This window comes from Oncorhynchus mykiss, chromosome 8 (genome assembly GCF_013265735.2).
Source record: "Oncorhynchus mykiss isolate Arlee chromosome 8, USDA_OmykA_1.1, whole genome shotgun sequence".
NCBI lineage: Eukaryota > Metazoa > Chordata > Actinopteri > Salmoniformes > Salmonidae > Oncorhynchus > Oncorhynchus mykiss.
Window position 1 is genome coordinate 71,317,915 of NC_048572.1, and position 15,296 is coordinate 71,333,210.

The 15,296-nt window shown below is 42.6% G+C and overlaps 1 protein-coding gene across 4 annotated transcripts in view; it reads left to right on the forward strand.

Annotated features, from left to right (window-relative positions):
* Positions 1-15,296, forward strand: part of LOC110530474 (arf-GAP with GTPase, ANK repeat and PH domain-containing protein 3) — a 276,915-nt gene that overhangs the window by 182,533 nt on the left and 79,086 nt on the right. For all 4 annotated transcript variants that reach the window (XM_036986120.1, XM_036986119.1, XM_036986118.1 and 1 more), the window contains exons 9-10: positions 1,127-1,213; positions 11,258-11,362. In XM_036986120.1, coding sequence (XP_036842015.1) covers positions 1,127-1,213; positions 11,258-11,362 — 192 coding nt within the window. The remainder of the gene's footprint in view (positions 1-1,126; positions 1,214-11,257; positions 11,363-15,296) is intronic.

Consider the following 15,296-nt stretch of genomic DNA (forward strand, 5'->3'; position numbering starts at 1 on the left):
TATAGAAACAAAAATTATCTGAATAAAACAATAAAATGTTGAAAATGATAAACCAGAGTTGGTTTACTTGAACTCAGACTCTACCTCTCTCCATTGGTGACTGATTGGGCATCCCTTCATCCTGTTCTGAGTGAGATCATAATAGTCTTGTCTGTTGGTTATGAGTGACATTTCCTGTTCTTCACCTGTTAGTCTGTGCTTTGGGGATCTTCTGTGTCTAAGTACTCTGTTTGTCATAACATGGGATAATACTGTATGTTCACTGCTTGACTATTTTCCCTGCACAGTCTGTCATTTGAAATGTCATGTATTTGCAGCAGGTGTTGGTGAAATGTGCTGCTGCACCTGTTCACTGATGGGTTCCACTGTTGTTTATAATGAACATGTTTAACAGCACCTGTACTTCTAACCCTAACACTGTGGATGATTTGAAATGCATTTTCCCACCTGGTGTTTCAACAGGAATTTCACAGGTTTAAGGTTGGGAGGAAAAGCAATATGAAATTCCTATTTGATAACTTTCTTTGTCCGTCTTGTATAATAACCTTCTCTCCCCCTAACCTGCCTTTTCTACTTTTTATTGCATTACAACTTGACTTGTCAATGGATCTATGCAAAAAGCCCCTGCAGGCCTTAGAAACTTGATTTGGGACTGATCTGGAAGGGCCCACTGTGGGCCTGAGAGAGGGGTGTTCCTCTCAGATCTGGAAGGGTCCACTGTGGGCCTAACAGCGGGATGGATCTCCCATGGGTTTACAGGACTGAGTCATGACTCAATGTGGTCTTTTGGTCTACTGCCTATTTATTAAGTGTTGAGATGTTTCTTATGTTCTGTTCTGGTCTGTTCTTTTGTTATTACTGCACGCACGTTGATGTTCCCGCTGTATGTTACGCTGGTCTGCTTGTTTGTTTAGCTTTTTGTTGTTGTTGAGAATTTTGTTTTGCGATGTTGAGTCCGCCCCCCCAAACCCCTCTCCGGACACACACGATCCACACACCCCAACCTCCAAACATTCTTACCTCTGACCCCCATGCTCACCTTGATACACGCACCTCACTCAACTCCCACCCCATCGCCATGGTTTGTTGCTGTGACTGACTGACTGACTCTCTTGTTTCCTTGCAGTCACGGAAAGCCAACAGTGAACAGGCAAAGAACACTGACAGTAAAACAGATAGCATAGGCAGTGGAAGGGCCATACCCATCAAACAGGTGAGTGCCTCTCTCTACTACTACACTAGTCATAGGTTGTGTCTGAAATCACACCATATTCCCTATATAGTTCACAACTTTTGCCAATGGCCCTGGTCAAGAGTAGTGCACTATATAGGGAATAGGGTGTCGCTTTTGGCACAACAATAGTTTTCACGTAAGTATAGCACATTCACTGTGTAAGTAGCACATTTCTGCCCATTAGTGCATATATACACATTAATATTTGACAAGTTTTGACCATAGATATGATCTGGGGAGTGTGTTTGCATAAGTGTTCAGGAAATGTTTAGTGTGGGTGGGTAGAGTAAGAAAAATATATATCCACTAGATGGTGCTGTGATACAACATTAGGAATAAGAGAAACCAGTAGTGCTAAGGGTTCACAGAATTACATGAAAAAGAACATCAGAATTTTCTTGCACGGATATCAAGACATACACATCATAATCTTTAGATTATGTCCTTACTGGATGTATAGATGTCAGGTTGGATGGGTTCAAAGATTTAGACTATTAGGCACTATTGGCCAAAGCAGTTGTCAAATGTTATGCAATCATATTCTGGTATGTTTAGGTGTCACATATTGACAAGGTATTATTTTCAGCATTAGAGATTTCTCTGGCAATGTAGCTTGTAATGCCTCTCCGAATGTTGTGGTATGTTATATATCCATCAGACATATTTTATGTTACTTTTTCGTGTTATTAGAAAAAAAAACTAACTTTGTTGTCTCTTCATTTTACAAGAAAATGCAAGCGTCTAAATCTGATCATCATAGTTTACTAGTCCCCAAAAATCTATTTCAAAAACACTATGAGCAAATATAACATTGCATTAAAACACTTAAAGCGGTCATGTGTAAGAATCATGAGCCTGGGCATGTAACCAAGCTTCAAATATAGTTTGAATTCTACAGTCTTTAATATTAATTTCCCTTTCTTTTTAGAAGTGCAGGAGAATAACACTTCACATTGAGTATGGGTAATTTGTTTTAAGGGTATAACTTTGAACCAGGATGAGGAGTCATTGACACATGCATTATTCTCTGCTGATTGTATGAGGGCTTTTAGAAAGGGTCAGCATCCTTATCCTAGAATTATCCTTCTGAACCAGGAATTATGGGAATGGTCAGTGTACACTTAATTTTAAACGTGATAGGCCAAGTATTCCCTGCTGTTCAGGAAGCTGTCCTCATTTCTGGACATTTAGAAAGAATACAAGTATAAAATCAACGAAACACATGGGAAATATTGGCAAATGGAGAAAAAACTTTGAATTTCCATTTGTTCCCAATGAGAACTGTAACTAGAAAAGTGCATTTCTTAAAGAAAGTGTGGTGTGCTTGCTAGCTTTTTTAGGGTGTGCTTGCTAGTATTTAGGGTTTTGACATTTTAATTGACTGATTGGATAGCATCAACTAGCTTAAACATGTGAGCATTGGTTTGGTGTCTCTAGCTTAAACTGATTGGATAGCATCAACTCGCTTAAACATGTGAGCATTGGTTTGGTGTCTCTAGCTTAAACTAATTGGATAGCATCAACTAGCTTAAACATGTGAGCATTGGTTTGGTGTCTCTAGTTTAAACCGATTGGATAGCATCAACTAGCTTAAACATGTGAGCATTGGTTTGGTGTCTCTAGCTTGAACGGTTCAAGAGTTACCGTTTCTGGATGATTTTATGCAACTGTATGCAAATTTATATAGATAAAGTTGATACAAGTTCAAGAATTTGAAGTTAGGATAGCCTGAACATGAGAAAGTTGGTTTGGTGTCTCTAGCTTAAACTGATTGGATAGCATCAGCTAGCTTGAACATGTGAGCATTGGTTTGGTGTCTCTAGCTTGAACGGTTCAAGAGTTACCATTTCTGGGTTATTTTATGCTAATTTATATAGTTATAGTTGATAAAGATTTGAATGAATTTGAAGTTAGGATAGCCTGAATGTTTTATAGTTGGGCTTGTAGCTTTATTGGCTGAGGAGCAGGACCGTGTATTTGTATGTCAATTTATGCTAATTTAAAATGTTTATGGTGCAAAAATATGTATGGTATTGAAATTATTTTGACAAGCAATCTAAGTAGGGTCAGTCTGAATATGCCAATGTTGGTTTGGTTTCAATAGCTTAAAATGTGTAAGAGCAGTGGCAAATTCAAATACTTCCCATTCAAGCCTATTATCAACACTTAATATTTTATAGTTCAAAAAGTATTAATGGTTTTAAAAAGTATTTGACAAGCGCACGATTCCAGACCGGTCTGCACATTTTAAAGTTTGAATTGCGTTTCTGACCAAAACGCTTGAAGACTAGGTACGTTACGGTCTAAACTGTCACCATGTAAAGCATGAAGCACACAGAGAATCTCACTGCCGGTAGGTACTTATCACGCTGGGAGGCCGTTCCTTCTCTTGCTAGAACACAAGTGGTATCTGCTGCTTGCCGACCCAGTAGTGAAGAACCTGCCGTTTCTACTTGTAGAATCACAATGCTTGTTAGTGGCCAACAACTTGATTTTGAGCCAATCAGAGAGCATGAACCCCCACATTGGGGATCCAACAAGAGTGACTGCAAAAAGTTTTTAAAAAGACAGCATTTTATCCATACATCTACGGTTAAATGTCACGAGCCAGTCACACTTCATATCCAGTGTACTGTACGCTATGGGATGGTATCTAGTTAAGTGCACATACGCAATGCACACAACACTAAATACTTCCTCCAAACTAGCTAACCACTGTAACTAGTATTGTATTAAAATTACATCACAATGGATTAGTTTACATGAAACAGCTGCCTGTGTTAGCAGCCGAGTTTGTGCAGTGTCCTTAGCTAGCCAGCTATTTTGTGTTAGCTAGCGAATATGCTAACATTAGCTAGCTCGCTAAACATTTGGCTGTGGGCTGGCACTGGCACTATTGGATTATGGAGAGTGAATTAAATTGTTTCTTCATCATCTGTGGCCATCTGGCTAGTATCAACAAGGGATTTCTACAAAATAGCAACATTAGCACAGCTAGTTAGCTAACATGTGGAATCTACAGTGCCTTCAGAATGTATTCATACCCTTAGACTTATTTAATATTTTGTTGTGTTACAGCCTGAATTCAAAATTGATTAAATATATGTTTTTATCACCCATCTACACACAATACCCCATAATGACAAAGTGACATGTAAAATAAAATAAAAGCATTTTTTAAATTGAAATACAGAATTAACTAATTTACATAGTCACACCCCTGAGTCAATACTTTGTAGAAGCACATTTGGTGGTGATTACAGTCTTTTTGGGTAAGTCTCTTAGCTATGTCAAGTTGATTGTTGATCATTGCTAGACAGCCATTTTCAAGTCTTGCCATAGATTATCAAGATGATTTAAGTCAAAACTGTAACTAGATCACTCAAGAATGTTCAATGATGTCTTGGTAAGCAACTCCAGTCTATATTTAAGCAATAAGGCACAAGGGGGTATGGTATATGGCCAATATACCACGGCTAAGGGCTGTTCTTAGGCACAACGCATCATGGAGGCCCTAGACACAGCCCTTAGCCGTGGTATATTGTCCATACACCACAAACCGATGAGGTGCCTTATTGCTATTATAAACTGGTTAGCAACGTAATAAGAGCAGTAAAAATAAATGTTTTGTCACACCGTGTTGTACGGTCTGATATACCACGGCTGTCAGCCAATCAGCATTCAGGGCTCGAACCGCCCAGTTTATAATTGGTCTTGTACTTTAGGTTATTGTCCTGCTGAAAGGTACATTCATTTCCTTGTGTCTGATGGAAAGCAGGTTTTCCTCTAGGGTTTTTCTTATGCTTATAGCTTTATTACGTTTCTTTTATCCTAAAAACCTCCCTGGTCCTTGCCGATGAAAAGCAAACCCATAACATAATGCAGCCACCACCATACTTGTACTCTATGCTTTTCATCTGCAAGGACTAGGGAGGTTTTTAGGATAAAATAAACATAATAAAGCTATAAGCATAAGGATTTGTTGTATTTGATTTGCCACAAACCCAAGACTTTGTATTCAGGACAAAAAGTTAATTTCTTTGCCACATTCTTTGCAGTATTACTTAAGTGCCTTGTTGCAAACAGGATGCATGTTTTGGAATATTTTTTATTCTGTACAGACTTCCTTCTTTTCACTTTGCCATTTAGGTTAGTATTGTGGAGTAACTACAATGATTTTGATCCATCCTCAGTTTTCTCCTATCACAACAATTCAACTCTAACTGTTTTACAAAATTCAAAAGGCACTCGCACATCTGAGCAATCTTATTTGCAGGTGCATGGCAACAATTGAACAAGATGAAGGAAAAAGGAAACCACACACTGCTCTTGTAGTATCACTGATCTTTAATAAGCTTATTAAAGATCAGTGATACTATCAAGAGCAGTGTGCTGTTTCCTTTTTCCTTCAACTCTAACTGTTTTAAAATCACCATTGTCCTCTTGGTGAAATCCCTGAGAGGTTTCCTTATTCTTCGGCAACTGAGTTAGAAAGGATGCCTGTATCTTTGTTGTGGCTGGGTGTATTGATACACCATCCAAAGCCTTATTAATAACCTCACCATGCTCAAAGGGATATTCAGCTTCTCATTCTTTTTTTGTACACATCTACCAATCGGTGCCTTTCTTTGTGAGGCATTGAAAAACCTCCCTGGTCTTTGTGGTTGAATCTATGCTTGAAATTCACTACTGATTGAGGGACTTCACAGATCTGTAACACAGCAACACACGTGGACATACATTTCCAAACAACACTACTGCCACCTTCTGGTTTGGAGTATTTAACAAGGCTGAGTGGATGACGGCTTCAAATTCTTTGCTGTGTGAACACAAAAGAGGTGGACTGCTAACACTGTTCAGAGGTGCTAAGTGCTGTCGGCATGCAAACGTTTGACAATCTTACCGGTATGTCTGAGCTATAAATCTATGGCTGTTTTATTTCCATTGAAATGCATTGGAAGCTCATTTGAAATATTGCTGTAGTACATAAAGTATAAATGCTATGAAAAATGTTTTCTCAAGAAATCTAGATTGGGGCAAGTCGGCATGTTTAAAAGTTGGTTTGGTGTTAATCTCTTAAACTGTAGATCGGGCCAAAGAAATCAAATTATAATATCCTTATGTAAGAAATCTAAAGCAAAGCACACCTAATGATCAGCAAAATTCTCCTCCATATCAGTGACCAGGTTTAAATCAGGTTTAATGGGATTAGGCCACCAGGGCCAAGTGAGAGGGAGGTCAGTTGACAGAGATCTTAAAGAACCCCCACCCCCTAAACATACATAGTTACTGTAAGCTCTCCCATTGATTCCTCCCTATCTGATTATGGCCTGAAGTATGGCCACTTCCCTGGGTGGGTATCATAGCATCTTCAGACAATAAGATAAGACCAGCTCCCGTCCCATGATCTACCCAGGCAGGGCAGGGGGGGGGTGTATTAAGAGTAGCTGATGTCCTGACCTGGCCAGTGAAATGCACAATCAGGAAGATCAAAGTGCCAATGTGAGCTTAATTACCCCCTATTGGGCAAATTACACACTGCCTGCCACCCCTCCCCTACCCCTCCTCCTCCCCTCCCTCTGTCCACCCCGACCCCCCATATGTAAAAATGGTAAATAAGGGCAACAATGCACTCACTGCCGAGGAGCTGTCGACATTAGGCTTTTCTTCTTGCCCTCTCTCTTCTCTCTATTCCCCCCTTTCCCAAACCCCCCTTCTCTTTCTTCTGTTCTCCTCCGGCTGGCTGTCACAAAGGCCCGGGCTATCACTCAGCCACCGTGGCAGGATGCAGATTTTTTTCCAGGAGCGTGACAATGGAAAGGGAAGATACTATCTCCTCTGTGTAGATATGACAATTGTCTGGACACGGAGAGCGCGTCTGGCGATCGGCCTGTCTCCTTATGTCGCACAGCCTGAACATGGTGATCATGGTTGAGTGTGTGTGAGTGGGAGAGAGAGAGGGAGGGAAGGAAGGAGAAACAGAAGGTGAAACGCAATAAAAAAAATAACGTCTGTTCACGGCATGCCCCCATTCACTCTATTACTGCCATGATAAAATAAAACTATTTGCTTTAAGTGATCAATTCATTCTTCTAATATTTTAAAATTATTACTAAATTATTCTCATTGTGTTCAATTTCATAATATATTATAGAGGATTCAATTGTTTTTATTTTGCTATCTTTTCTGACAGGTCAATTAGTTAAAATGAATTGGTTGTGTAAAAAGTTCCTATATTGGACTAATACGGACTAATATTAATCCTCTCAGTATTATTATCGATCTTTTCAAACCAGTGATGAATTTGTGTTGGTCCACTGATTACATGTATAGATTTCTGTCTGGTTCAATAAGGACAGGAGATGTGTAACATTATTTGTGTGTAGAACATGCATTACACCGTTGCCAGAGGCCTTGTGACAGCACCATTTACTTCAGAAGATCATAAAGCCATTAAAATGTGTTTTCAGTTATTTTATAGACCAAATCATAGAAAAAATAGTTTGTGCACACTTAGATCAATGCCAGTCTTAGTCATTTAATAGGCCAAGCTTTCAGTCACAAAGACAAAATCATGAAGAGTATGGGTGTGAAAGAGCAGGTTTCGCACAAGCTAATATAAAGATGTTTACAAAATCCATCTTTGAAATGTCACTAATAACAGCAGCATGTAATTGTATGTGGTTATCAAACTTCAAGACAAGACATTCAAAAAAACCTCTTGATAGTGATGATTAAAGGCCTGCTGGGGCCCTCTAATAGGGTGGTTATGGGTGTGTTTAGCAAAGCTTAAATCAAATCAAAGTTTATTGGTCGCTTACACAGATTTGCAGATGTTATTGCATGTGCAGCGAAATGCTTGTGTTTTTAGCTTATGATACTGGGTGGAGGCCGGCTAGTGGTGACTTTTGAACAGTCTGATGGCGTGGAGATAGAAGCTGTTTATTAGTCTCTCAGTTCCAGCTTTGATGCACCTCTACTGTTTCCACCTTCTAGATGGTAGCCGGGTGAACAGGCCGTGGCTCGGGTAACTGAGGTCTTTGATGATCTTCTTGGCCTTCCTGTGACACTGTGTGCTGTAGATTTCCTGGAGGGAAGACAGTGTGCCCCCGGTGATGCGTTGGGCTGACCACACCACCCTCTGGAGAGCCCTGCGGTTGTGGGCGGTGCAGTTGCCATAGAAGGCGGTGATAGTCTGACAGAATTCTCTTGATGGTGCATCTGTAGAAATTGGTGAGGGTCTTAGAGGCCAAGCTGAATTAGTTCAGCCTCCTGAGGTTGAAGAGGCGCTGTTGCGGTCCTTAGTAATGTGCACGCTAAGGAACTTGAAGCTTTTGACCCTCTCCATTGCGTCCCTGTCGATGGTAATGGGGGTGTGCTCTCTCTGCTGTCTCCTGTAGTCCACAATCAGCTCCTTCATTTTGTTGAGGGAGAGGTTATTTTCCTGGCACAACTCCTCCAGGGCCCTCACCTCCTCCCAGTAGGCTGTCTCGTTGTTGTTGCTAATCATGCCTACCACTGTTTTGTCGAAAGCAAACTTGATGATTGAGTTGGAGACTTGCATGGCCACACAGTCATGGGTGAACGGGTAGTACAAGGGGGCTGAGCACCACCCTTATGGGGCCCCCGTGTTGAATATCAGTGTGGAGGAGGTTTTGTTGCCTTCCTTCACCACCTGGGGTCAACCCCTCAGGAAGTCCAGGACCCAGTTACACAGGGAGGGGTTAAGACCCAGGGTGGAGGGCAATATGGTGTCGAAGACTGAGCTGTAGTCGATGAACAGCTGTTGGGGTGGTATGCATATTGTAGTGGGTCTAGGGTGTCAGGTAAGGTGGAGGTGATATGATCCTTAACTTGCCTCTCAAAGCAATTCATGATGACAGAAGTATGTGCTACGGGGCTATAGTCATTTAGTTCAGTTACCTTCGCTTTCTTGGGTATAGGAACAATGGTTGACATCTTGAAGCAAGTGGGGAAAACAGACTGGGATATGGAGAGATTGAATATGTTCGTTCACACTCCAGCCAGCTGGTCTGCACATGCTCTGAGAACTCATCTTGGGTTGCCGTTTGGGCAGGTAGCCTTGTGATGGTTAAAACTTTTAAATGACTTACTCACATAGGCCACGGAGAACAACAGCACACAGTCCTTGTGAGCGGCCGGGGCCCGTGTCGGCGGCTTGATGTTGTTTTCCCCGAAGCTGGTGAAGGTGTTTAGCTTGTCCAGGAGCGAGATGTCGGTGTCCACGAGGTGCCTGGCTTTCCCTTTATAATCTGTGATTGTCTTGAGTCCCTTGCACATACAGTACGTCTCATGTCTAAGCCATTGAATTGTGAATCCACTTCGTCCCTGTACTGTCGTTTCGTTCTTTGATTGCCTTAGGGAGGTCATGGCTGGTCTGTTTGTAGACCTCCATGTTCCCAGTCACCTTGCCATGGTTAAATGTGATGGTTCGCGCTTTCAGTTTTGCTGTTTTTGGTTTGGATAAGTTCCAATCGTCACAGTGGGAACAACATCCTCTATGCACTTCCTGATGAACCCATTCACCGAGTCAATGTATACGTCAATGCTATTCTCCGAAGCTACCGAGAACATTTCCCAGTCCTCGTGACCAAAACCATCTTGAAGTATAGATTCCAATTGGTCAGACCAATGTTGCACAGTCCTTACGACGGGTGCTTCCTGCTTAAGTTTCTGCCTATAGGTGGGGAGGAGCCGAATGGAAGTGTGATCTGATTTGTCGAAGGGAGGGTGGGGGAGGGACTTGTAACCATCCCGGAAGGGAGAGTAGCAATGATCCAGAGTCCTCGATGCACGTGTAGCACAGGAGATGTGTTGATAGAATTTCAGTAGCATTATCCTCAGATGTCCTTTATTTAAGTTCCCAGCTACTATAAATGCTGCCTCAGCAGGGTATAGAGCTCCTCTCTCTGGGCATACAGAGGCTGTCCTGGGGCCCCAGCATGAGGAAGCTGGGGCCAGGTCCAGATCAAGGCAGGAGGACCGGGGCCAGGATTAGGATGATAGTCGGCCCCCAGGCTGGTCCCTGGGTCACCAAGGGTCAGGCCCTTCCTGATGTGTTAATCAGGATTATACAGCCCTGGAGGATGACCCAGCCTAGGACAACATCGGAGGGTGAGGGTACCCTATTTAGCACACACACACACACACACACACACACACACACACACACACACACACACACACACACACACACACACACACACACACACACACACACACAGAGGAAAAAGGCACACACACAGAGGCAAAACACACACACACAGAACCCTGGTTGTAAAAGCACAACACTCCGCTGCTAATCCCCTAATTAAGCATGCCTCTCTCTTGGTCCTCCCTGGTCCTTACCCCCAGAGGACCGTCACCGCCCCCCAGCCACAAAGACCCCCTCACAGCCCCAGGAACTGCCATTGTTTACCCTGGATTGACTAAGCAGATAAAGTCAAACATCTGAGGAGTTAAGGCTCCAGAAGATAATGGTGGAATAGAGGGGAGGGGCTGAGTCAAGGCTTTGAAGAGGGGGAGATCACACACCTAATCCCTGGATGAAGGGGTCCTCCAGAGTTCAACTGGTCAGGACATGGGGATGAATGAATACATGGGCAAATTGGATTGTCTCTGCTCACTTTGAATGTGAGACAGTCGGTTACAGTAGGACAGCACCAATTCTGAAGGTTCAAGTGGTCACCGTTAAATATCATCTATAGACGTTGAACATTGATTACACCGTTGACCGTTGTTGTATTGCATTGACCATGGGGTTACAGTGACCAATGAGTTTTACAGTGACCAATGAGGTTGAAAAAGTTTGTACTCACACACTCACATACAGGCAACCTGCTGCTGTAAAATGACTGTTGTATCCACTCTGGCCTGATCTAAGGATAGAGCAAGTGTTCTTATTGTCATCCCAAGTTAGTTACATTATATGTTCTAGTCCATTGTGTTTAGCTGGAGGAAGACATCTTCTGACCCTCTCTTCTTCTCTTCTCTCTCCTCCAGGGCATCCTTCTGAAGAGAAGTGGGAAGTCCCTGAATAAGGAGTGGAAGAAGAAATACGTCACACTGTGTGACAACGGCCTTCTCACTTACCACCCCAGTTTACATGTGAGTAACCCTACATTTAGTATAGCTCCGTTTGTAGTTGACTGTTTAAGGGATATGTGTAGAATATACTTTACATTCATTAGCGAAACATGCAAGCTTGTCCCTCACAAAAGGTGGAAATGAATGATTTAACTGTTATGTACACAAATTGATACATTTCTGAAGAAGGTTTCTGAGAGATAAAAATGTTAGCAAAGACCTTTCAGCCTCTGATTATTAGTACCCCATCTTAGTGTGATTCTGATTATAAACTTAGGAGGGGGGGGGGGGTAGAGGCGGAGGTGGTGGTCATCTCTATCCCCCCACCCCTGTGGTGGCCGGGTAATGGAGACATACATGGCGCTAGCTGTTGCTGCTGTGTGCCCGCCACGCCCGGCCACCATGCTGGCCTGTATTTATAATGGCGCTCGCCGCTGTGCGTGGCGCCTGGCGGAGGCTGAGCGGCCAGCAACATCCGTCTCTGTCAGAGTCCCGCTGGGCCGCTAATACCTCTTAAACACTCCGCTGCAGCCAGCCGGCAGACAGCTCTGTCAGACCCCCCCCCACCACAGCACGACATTGCTGCCCCACGCCCTTCCTCTCACGGTCTCACCTCTATTCTATGGTGGTAATATCTGTCTAAATACAACAAATTACCTGGTTTTCAAAGGAAGATTTGGTGAAAGTTAGAGATGAGCATTTGTACATGTCCAGTGTCCAGTCCAGTCCAAATTTTTGCCCCTAGAGTCAGAGAATTGTTTTGTCCAATTTGAGATAATATTTTCTATGAAAGCCAAATACAGTGCATTCGGAAAGTATTCAGACCCTTTGACTTTTTCCACATTAAGTTACGTTACAGTCTTATTCTAAAATGTATACAAAAATTCCCTTATCAATGTACACACAATGCCCCGTAATTTAAAAGCAAAAACAGGTTTTTAGAAATGTTTTCAAATTCAATTTTTTTTAAATTAATAAACTAAATCTCACATTACATAAGTATTCAGACCCTTTACTCAGTACTTTGTTGAAGAACCTTTGGCAGCGATTACAGCCTTCGATTCGTCTTGGGTATGACGCTACAAGCTTGGCACACCTGTATTTGGGGAGTTTCTTCCATTCTTCTCTGCAGATCCTCTCAAGCTCTATCAGATTGGATAGGGAGCGTCAATTCACAGCTATTTTCAGGTTTCTCTAGAGATGTACTATCGGGTTCAAGTCCGGGCTCTGGCTGGCCCACTCAATGACATTCAGAGACTTGTCCTGAAGCCACCCCTGCATTGTCTTGGCTCTGTGTTTAGGGTCGTTGTCCTGTTGGAAGGTGAAACGTTGCCCCAGTCTGAGGTTCTGAATGCTCTGGAGCAGGTTTTCATCAAGGATCTCTCAGTACTTTGCTCCTTTCATCTTTCCCTCGATCCTGATTAGTCTCCCAGTCCCTGCCTCTGAAAAACATCCCCACAGCATGATGCTGCCACCACCATGCTTCACCTTAGGGATGGTGCCAGGTTTCCTCCAGACTTGACGCTTGGCATTCAGGCCAAAGATTTCAATCTTGTTTCTCATGGTCTGAGAGTCTTTTAGGTGCCTTTTGGCAAACTCCAAGCGGGCTGTCATGTGACTTTTTCAGAGGAGTGGCTTCCGTCTGGCCACTCTACCTTAAAGGCCTGATTGGTGGAGTGCTGCAGAGAAGTTTGTCCTTCTGGAAGGTTCTCCCATCTCCACAGAGGACCTCTGGAGCTCTGTCAGAGTGACCATGGAGTTCTTAGCACCTCCCTGACTAAGGCCCTTCTCCCCCGATTGCTCAGTTTGGCCGGACGACCAGCTCTAGGAAGGGTCTTGGTGGTTCCAAACTTTTTCCATTTAAGAATGATGGCGGCCACTGTGTTCTTGGGGACCTTCAATGCTACAGAAGTGTTTTGGTACCCTTCCCCAGATCTGTGCCTCGACACAATGCTGTCTCGGAAGCTCTACGGACAATTCCTTCGACCATAGCTTGGTTTTTGCTCTGACATGCACTGTCAACAGTGGGATCTTATATAGACAGGTGTGTGCCTTTCCAAATAATGTCCTATCAATTGAAATTACAATAGGTGGACTCCAATCAAGTTGTAGAAAAATCTCAAGGATGATTAATGGAAACAGGATGAGGTCCTGAACGCTCTGATGATGTCGTCGCACATCATCAGAGTGCACAGCTGAACATTGTACTCTCGGTTTGTTATTTTTGATTGAATCAAAACCGATATTCATTAAATGGATTCCGCGATGCGGTTAGCTTTTAACGGCAAGGACCTCTATTTCTTGTCATGGAATCCCGCTGAAGTGCCTCCAAAACATCCGGAGAAATTGCAGAGAGCCACATCAAATAACAGAAATAATCATCATAAACTTGAAAGATACATGTTTTACATAGAATTAAAGATAAACTTGTTCTTAATGCAACCGCTGTGTCAGATTTCAAAAAGCTTTACGGCAAAAGCACAATATTCATTAATCTGAGGACAGCGTTCAGCCACAAAAGCAAGCCATACAGTTACCCGCCAAATTGTGGAGCCAACAAAAGTCATAAATAGCATAATAAATCTTCACTTACCTTTGCTGATCTTCGTCGGAATGCACTCCCAGGACTCATACTTCCACAAGAAATGTTAGTTTTGTTCGATTACGTCCATATTTATGTCCAAATACCTCCGTTTTGTTTGCGCGTTTAGTTCACTATTCCAAAGGCACAATGTGCGAGCGCAAAATCCAGACGAAAAGTCAAAAGAGTTCCATTACAGTTTGTAGAAACATGTCAAACGATTTTTACAATCAATCCTCAGGGTCTTTTTATAATATGTCTTCAATAATATTCTAACCGGACAATAGCGTATTCACTACAGAGGAAAAAGAAGGAACGGTGCGCCCACGTGACCGCGCAGTAAACAACTGATTGGCCTCAGGCTAGTCCACTTGTTGAAACGGCTCTTATTCGACACCCTTCCACAATAGAAGCCTCAAACAACTTTCTAAAGACTGTTGACATCTGCTGGAAGCCTTGGGAAGTGCAATCTGTCCCAATAGACACAGCATATTGGATAGGCAATCACTTAAATGATTTCCCACAGATTTCCCACATCCTGGTTGGATTTGTCTCAGGTTTTTGCCTGCCATATGAGTTCTGTTATAGTCACAGACATCATTCAAACAGTTTTAGAAACTTCAGAGTATTTTCTACCCAATACTACTAATACTATGCATATATTAGCATCTGGGACAGAGTAGCAGGCAGTATACTCTGGGCACCTTATTCATCCAGGCTACTCAATACTGCTATCTGCAATACTGATAACGAAGTTGGTACCAGATGAGTTTTTCAATGGAGCCCTCTTTGTCTGGAGAAATAAATTAACGGTTCCAGCACTGTAGGAGCTGTATCTATTATGCACTGTTTCGGGACAAACCAGACCACTCGGAGTACCGATGCAGCAATTTTTTACTTGCCGAGGATTATAGTCTTGAGGTGGCTTCGTTGATCATGCAGGTCACCAACCTACGTAAGAAACTGGCTACGTGATTATTGCAGCTCAATGGGTCTAACTTTTGTTGACAATTTCGCTACCTTTTGGAAACAAAACACATTTTATAAGGAGGATGGGATCCACCCAAATCATTTGGGATCCTGGATCCTTTCACAGCACTATAAGGCTGCGTTGAGACAATGACTTATCAATGACTGAAGACACACTAAGCTAATCCCTACCATTGTGATGCAGAGTTTATAGAAAATATGGAAATGCCGATGGTGGAGGTGTTGCTGTTTATATTCAGAACCACATTCCTGTGAAGATTAGAGAGGAGCTCATGTCAAATACTGTAAAAGTAATATAATAACATGTTCATCTGCCTCACCTAAAACCCATTCTGGTGGGAAGCTGCTATAGGCCATCAAGTGCTAACAGTCAGTATCTGGATA